The sequence below is a fragment of the Sebastes fasciatus genome, chromosome 5, assembly GCF_043250625.1.
Source record: "Sebastes fasciatus isolate fSebFas1 chromosome 5, fSebFas1.pri, whole genome shotgun sequence".
Taxonomy (NCBI): domain Eukaryota; kingdom Metazoa; phylum Chordata; class Actinopteri; order Perciformes; family Sebastidae; genus Sebastes; species Sebastes fasciatus.
This window is the reverse complement of record NC_133799.1, coordinates 11120708-11127957: the sequence shown is the minus strand read 5'-3', so window position 1 is coordinate 11127957 and position 7250 is coordinate 11120708. Positions and strand designations below refer to the sequence as shown.

Genomic DNA, 7250 nt, shown 5'->3' with positions numbered 1-7250 from the left:
AGTAAGGAAGGAGAATCTGTTCAACACACACATACTCTCGTCACTTGTTTTTGTTTCTTGGCTCCCCAGCTGCTCCGACCCTTCCCTCCCCTCTTTCTCTCTTTCTCTTGCTCTCCTCGGCCCATTCCAGTCCTCTCCTCTCCTCCCTGCGGTTGTGAGTGTGTTTTAGGGTGAGCGATGTGTTGTTCGGTGGGCTTCGCCAGGTCTCTGGGTCTGGCCCTGCTGCCTCTGGCCCTCTGCTGTATCGTGGCCAACCTGCTGCTGCTGTTCCCCATGGGAGAGATCACCTACATCCAGCAGGACCGCCTGGCCAGCTACATCTGGTACTTTGGGGGACTAGGAGGAGGAGGAGCACTGGTGAGTTAAAAAAAACTAATTAGATGATGAACATTTGTTATATTTCTAGGGTTATACTGTAGGTTTTGGTCAGGTCGAAGTATTCTGATCCCAGCTTTGGTCACATCATCAGATTTCTGGAGGTCAACTTTAGTGACATATTTAGCAGTGACATATTTTGAAGAAAGGACAACCACATGCTAAGGTCTCATTATTTTACTTGGACCAAACAAAGTTTAGTGTGGTTATTCTCTCTTCAAAAGCTCAACTTTAGTATCATGGGATAACTTTCCTTTAACTTTAGTCCAAAGTTACTTTTATAATTTTGCTTTACATTAAGTTTAAAATGTGTTTACAAGCTTTAAAAATGGTTGAATGTTGAATTTTTTACTTTTTATATGAAGTTTTTTTTATGCCAATAATCAAAAAAGAACTAAAAATACATATTTTTTCTTTTTATGAAACAAGATTTTAGACCAAAACCTGATTCATCATTCATAATTTGAAACATAATAGCTCTTTTTCCACGTTTTCCACGTTTTCCACGTCCTTCCAACCATTTTCTGCCGCTTAAATAGGATCGGATTGCGGTTTCTGTTTTGGCCATATATTTCTACAGAGTATGAAAATTCACAAAAATATGAGCTGTTACTGAAAGCTGTGAAACTTCAGAGGATAAAGAGTCACACGGCCGTTTAATTCAACTATAACTTCTGTATGTATTTCATCATGTCATACAGTATATCATTTGTCTTATTCTATATAAAAACCTTTGACATTGATTATGACAAAAATCATCAGTCATTACAACTAAAATTAGTAGAAACGTTTGCTATCTGGGCAATGTGGCCGCATCTTTCCAAATAAAATAATCGAATTGGATTATTTTGCCCAAAAAACGTGGATGTAGGTTTAACTACAGTTAATCTTTGTGCTACATGCTGCTGATTTGACGGGTTTATGCTCCAACTGAGCAGAAATGAGCTGCACCTTTAGTTTGGTTTTAAAGAGGAACAGAGGAGAGATTGTATTTTCCCAAACAAGATTAACCTTGTTGACCAGCAGAGCGCTTCGGTTGCATACACAAAGCTTCACTCTGTAAAATATCTAGATTTTTTTTGTAGTTTCTTAGTAGAAGAAGAGGGATGATTTAACCGCAAATGTTTTAGTGCATACATAACTGTGAAAACAAGTGAAAGGGAAAACAGGTCTTGAACATTTTGGTGCTGCAGTATCTCATTGTTAGGAAACTTTTTGTAGAAGTGATGAATCAGCACAGAAACTGGAGACCAAGCATTTCAAAACCAGAAGAGGAAGCAGAACAATGATCAATGAATTATTAAGTCCAGTCAAATTATGAGAGAGAGAACGTTCTGATCCTTAAAATGTTCCTTTCACATGCTGTAAATGACACTTCCTGTAGATGTTTCACAATAAAAGTCAGGGGATCATGCCCCTTGAACTGCTGGAAGGTTCTTAATGTGAACTATGCAGGAAGTTTGTATTAACATCAAACAGCAGCAAATGGGAATGGACCACAAAACAGGAGGAAATACATACATTTAAATCAGGGGAATTTAGAAATAAAGACTTCTAGTAAGAGCCTATCTGAAATAATGGCCTGGATCTTGTTTCAGTTTACTCACTATTTTAGGAAAACACAGTAGTTAATCTGTGTTTGGGTTGCTTGTATAGCCTACACGTTCTTGTTGCATCTGTTATTAGAGGAGAAAACCTTTCTGCAAGCACAGGTTACCTGCTGTTAATTCTGGAGATTTTCATTTATGTTTTTGCTTTATCTGAGATTACTTTTTCCATGCTGTCCTTATTTTTTCCTCTTTGGGTTTTTTCCTTTCTTTGTGGAAATGACAGAACACTAAAGAGTCAAAGAGCAAACTGAACCCCTCTGAGAGAGATCTATCTTTAGCTCCCTCCCTTCCTCTCCCTCCCTCTTCCTCCCTCATTTGTCCTTCTTTCCCTCTCTTCCTTTCTTGCTGTGCACTTCCCTCTGTATTGTAAGTGTTACTCTCGGCCTCTGCTCGAGGATAGTGCTTTAGGGGGACATCCAGGATGTGTATGATCTGTGTGTGTGTGTGTGTGTGTTTGCGTACGTTCGTGTGTGTGTAAAACCTTGGGAACTTCCCTCCCTCTGTTAGGATTTGATTTAAAGTCCTTGACCGCTGGGAGAGAGACAACAGCACAGGAAAGAGGAGGAGAGGAAAAAGGGAGGGAGGGATAGTGAAAGAGTAGCTTGAAACAAACAGATGTAGGATTTCCATTATTTCCTCTTTCCCTCAGCTTGGTAAAGGTGTCTCCTGACTTTTTATGTAGCACCAACAACAGGTCAAAAGTTTCACTTATGCAACACTTTAGTTCAGGATACCTTTAAATCTCATTTCTATGGTAATGTTAATGTTAGCATGCAAACAGTCTAAGGCTGTGTCCAAAACAAGTCCCTGTTTACTGTGCAGTGCAGCATATTTAGGACTACTTTCCGCCATGTTATTTGACATGCTACATACTATGTTAGTAAAGCACGGCTAGGCCTAACAAAGTAGCCTACTACTCAGACTGCTGAAAGGTGAGCCACATCTGACCAGGTATAATTGAACCTGGCTGAGTCTAAAATGGATCCCAAACATCTTGATTCTAGTGTGTAATGAGCCTCATGTTGCAAACAATAAACAATACTGCTTTTAGCAAGGATGGGGAATGACAGGTGGGACAAGAAGTGCGTCTAGGCTAAGGATAGAAGGTGTTGTATGTGTACGTATGTGCTGTATGAATACATTTCACTTGGACTTGACTTGTTGGGCTATAGGAATATGGGTGGTGGTATTGATATAAAAAGCTCACAGTAACTGCCAGCAAAGAAAAGCAGGATCAATACTCTTTCTTTGTAGTAAAATCATTACGTAGCTTTAGCATCTATATTTACTATACTATACTACACTACGTGTATCATTTCCTTAAAAATGGAAAAAAAAAAAAAATGCTGCTCTTCAGAAATGTCCCTGTATTTACAGATGCTGATTCCAGCTGTGGCCTTCATCACTCTGGGGAAATGTAGTTGCTGCTGGAATGAGGGCCTGATGGTAAGGGACTCACCAAACTATCAATAACACTCAAAACCTACAGGAAGTACGCTATGCGCAGCCTGTGTGGCCTAATGACACTGATGCTAAGCTAATGCTAAGGTAGAGAAGCCCCATACTGTGTTTATGCTGGATTAGTACAAGCCTGACATGTATCATCGGGTAATAAATAACTCCTTTTATTTAAGAAAATCCTTATTTCCCAAACATTTGCTCTCTAAATACATAACCAAAGACTTAATATTATGTTCATATATTTCTGTTTGCTACATGCAGATCATTATTTATGAACTGTTATCCCTTTTCTTGGTCTTTCACCCCTTGTAACTCTTCATAATGTTCCCATTTTACTGCCATGTTGCTGTTTCTTTCTCACCACTTGGAGAATAATACTGTACAGTTGTCATTAAGCCAGCCAACACTGTGTCCTTATGAGGTGGAATGCTAATGCTAATCCAGCTATGATAATTCAACAAGGGTCCCATTGTTAGTCAAAACTCAACAAAGTAAGCTTTGCTCACACCATTCAAACCACATGCACAGCTGCAGTTGTGTGTGCGTGTGTGTGTATAGCAGCTGCCTCTATATCTGATCTATGATTCGGATGAATGAAACAGTTTACATTCATACAGACAGGCAGTCACGCATTCATTCACAAAGGCATCCAAGCATGTGCACGTTCCTCTTTATAAATCTTTTTGTGTGTCTGCATTGCGTTTCTCCAGATGTGCGGGTCAGTGTTGGCAGCTGTGGTCGGCATGGTGGGGTCTGGCTACTGTTTCGTCATGTCAGGATTCGCCTTGATGCAGGGCCCACAGTGCTTCACCTCGTTTGGATGGTCGTACCCCTTTGCAGACCAGGGGGGCAGGTAGGAAGATACTGTGCTGTGTGTGTGTGTGTGTGTGTGATGGTATGGGGGGGAGGCTAGTCCTCTGATTGCAAAAAGAAGTCTGATTGTATAGAAGTCTATGACAAAATGACCCTACTTCTCACTTGATTTATTGCCTCAGTAAATATTGTAAACATGAGTTTATGGTCTCAATCGCTAGTTTCAAGTCTAGGCTACATGCAGTTTCAATACAGCATGATGTACATTCAGTAAATTATGGTCCCATTTAGAGTCAAATAGACCATAAAGCAGGGTATGCTTTAGGTCGTGGCTACCTTGTGATTGACAGGTTGCTACCACGGCGTTGTCCAGTCTGGGAGTTGTTAAGAGTTTTCATTGTAGAACTTTAACCCTTTCACAGTGTGTTTTCAGTTCATTAAAGTTACTTTTAACCTTTTTGGTCGCCTGAAAATGTCTTATTCAGCATTCGGTTGCACTTCTAAAAAAATCAAGATGCCGATGGCCAAAATGCCGAACTCGAGACTTTAAAACGACAGTCCACAAACCAATGGGTGATGTCACGGTGACTACGTCCACTTATAGTCTATGACTTCACCACTTTAATGCTATGTTATCATTTATGTTGTATGTATTTATGTTTACCATTTTGTCAGTGATGAAACCACGGGTAAAATTAACTACAAACAAACTTTAAAAATGGTCAGTTTTCCTTTTTGCCTGTGGTAAGTGGCCAAGGTATAAACGTGATAATACAGAACAAGGTGCCCTAATATAGATAACAATGGACTTTGCCTCCACCTTGTTTGTTATTTTTTGTATATCAGGACACCTTATCATGTGTGTCATGTCACTTAATATGTTATTAAGTCATCAGTGTGTACTTAGAAACAACTCTCCCTCTAGTATTTCAGCATTTTAAGAATGCAATGCAACACTCAGAATGAGGTGCAGCCAATCCACACATGTTGGTAGAAATGCAGCTGCTGTCTGTGATTGATTCTCTTCTCTCTCTCTCTCTCTCTCTCTGTGTCCCAGGTATCTCTTACAACCAGAGACTTGGTCACGGTGTCTTCAACCGGTTCACATCGTAGAGTGGAACATGACTCTGCTGTGTGTGTTACTGGGCCTTGCTGTGCTGGAGTTCATCATCTGTCTCTTGCAGCTGGGAAACGGCCTAGTCAACGCCGTTTGCCGGCCCTGTTGCTACAAGCAGGAGTATAGCCTTAATGCTTAGATCAACACACACACATGTACAGTATGTAGACTCACCTGCTGAGACACAAGTGCATATGCACACACACGTAAACAAATCACACACTCATCATGTATGCATGCATACAGGACATTAATGGACACATGCATACGCGGAAGTCTGCACACACAGCCTCATTGCCCAGCACCATGTGTATGTGTGCACGTTGACACACCTACAGTACACACGCAGTTTCATGGACGCCTGACAGCCACGTTAGTGTAATCACTAGATTTTCAAGCTTTTAATTTGCCCTGTCAAAGTGGCAAAAATCACTATGCAATCATTGATGATGATGATTAGTCTTTCTGGTGCAACAAGTCTTAACATTTCAAAGGCAACAACAGGTTATTAGTTCATAATAATGTAGATGTCTGTGTGTCCTGAATTCTTCATAGAAACATACAAAAAGGATGCATTTGACTTTATACCCGGTGAAAGGAGGCTAAGCAGACATGCACAAATAATAAAGACAAAGTACAGCTTCCTTGATAATAATAATATGGGATAGTAGGTTTCAAAAGCAGTGTGTGAAACCTTCATGTGCCAAACTATATTCTTAATGTCAAGGTTGCTGGTACAAATGATACTACAATTCAAATCAATGTCCTTAAACTAGGCTGCTTAAGATGACAGCCATGTATTGTTTGATAATGTTGGAAATGACATAAGCTCTTGTATCATTGTTGACGGTGTCCTTGAAAGAAGAGAGGCACATTTACATTATTTAGTCCATCAGCGTCTTGGCTGACATGATTATCTTGATGCACCAGGAAGTGTCCTTTCTGTCCACTTTGACTCTTGTGGTTCCAACATTTATATACACTCTGTTGGATCACGTGAGGATTACCAGCAGATTTTTGTGTGTGTTTGTACATTTGTTTTCATTTTCAGAGCATTTTGTTGTAAATTGTTTTCTTTACATCTTTCGGACACTAGATCAGTGTTAAAGGACATTTTATATATATTTTAGTGCCATATTTTTATAATGTATGTTTGTTTGTGCTGCCTTGAATAAAAAAATTACTATTTACATTTTAAGTAGCCTGTCCAGTGAGTCAATAACTTTGGTATTTTTCAACCTGGACCCTATTTTCCCATGTTTTTGTGTCAAACTGACTAATAAGGAGAAACAATTCAACAGGCTGCAATGTAATCATATCGGTGCAATCTGGCATCATCAATTCACGTCCACTAAACATGCTGGTTTTTGCCTCTGACGGGCTCTGGTTGTTATTGTAATTGTCTGACAACATTATGGAAGGAGTCTCGCTCAGTGTTGCCAGATCAGATTAACAGTTTCCAGCCCAATCACAACTTAAAACCTGCCAAATTCAATAACAACCAGCACAAATCATAATCTTGCCTGTTAGAAAGTGTTTCATGTCTGCCATAACCCTAATGAGCTCAGAGAGGAGCCACACGCTCACCTGTGCTGTTTAAAGGTAACGTGAGCTCAATCTACCCACTTTCAGTGCTACTATAACAAGGAGGGGAGGAGGAAGAACATTATTGTCTGCCCTGTCTACATCCAGTGTGTTTAAAGTGAGTTATTCTTTAAAAGGTTTATCACTTTGATAATGCCATGTCTTTATTTGCTCACTTTATGAAAAAGAAAATTCCCATATTTAACTGGAGTATTGTTTGTATTTAAATACTATCTGGCTCTCAACCAAATACACAAATTGCTAAGTCAATGTCAATGATGATGTCAAGG

General features: G+C 39.7%; 1 protein-coding gene across 1 annotated transcript; it reads left to right on the top strand.

Annotated features, from left to right (window-relative positions):
- On the top strand, window positions 1-6574 carry tm4sf18 (transmembrane 4 L six family member 18). Its single transcript, XM_074635051.1, has 4 exons — window positions 1-357; window positions 3363-3431; window positions 4157-4299; window positions 5317-6574. The coding sequence occupies exons 1-4, from the start codon at window positions 178-180 to the stop codon at window positions 5513-5515; spliced, it is 591 nt and encodes a 196-aa protein (XP_074491152.1). The 5' UTR covers window positions 1-177; the 3' UTR covers window positions 5516-6574.
- Window positions 6575-7250: the final 676 nt, after the last annotated feature.

What these genes read in the sequence shown, in the direction of transcription:
- tm4sf18 (XM_074635051.1), top strand. Translation starts at nt 178, where the DNA reads ATGTGTTGTTCGGTGGGCTTCGCCAGGTCTCTGGGTCTGGCCCTGCTG. An exon ending in TAGGAGGAGGAGGAGCACTG is followed by an intron (nt 358 to 3,362) that starts GTGAGTTAAAAA and finishes CTGTATTTACAG; the next exon opens with ATGCTGATTCCAGCTGTGGC. An exon ending in GCTGGAATGAGGGCCTGATG is followed by an intron (nt 3,432 to 4,156) that starts GTAAGGGACTCA and finishes GCGTTTCTCCAG; the next exon opens with ATGTGCGGGTCAGTGTTGGC.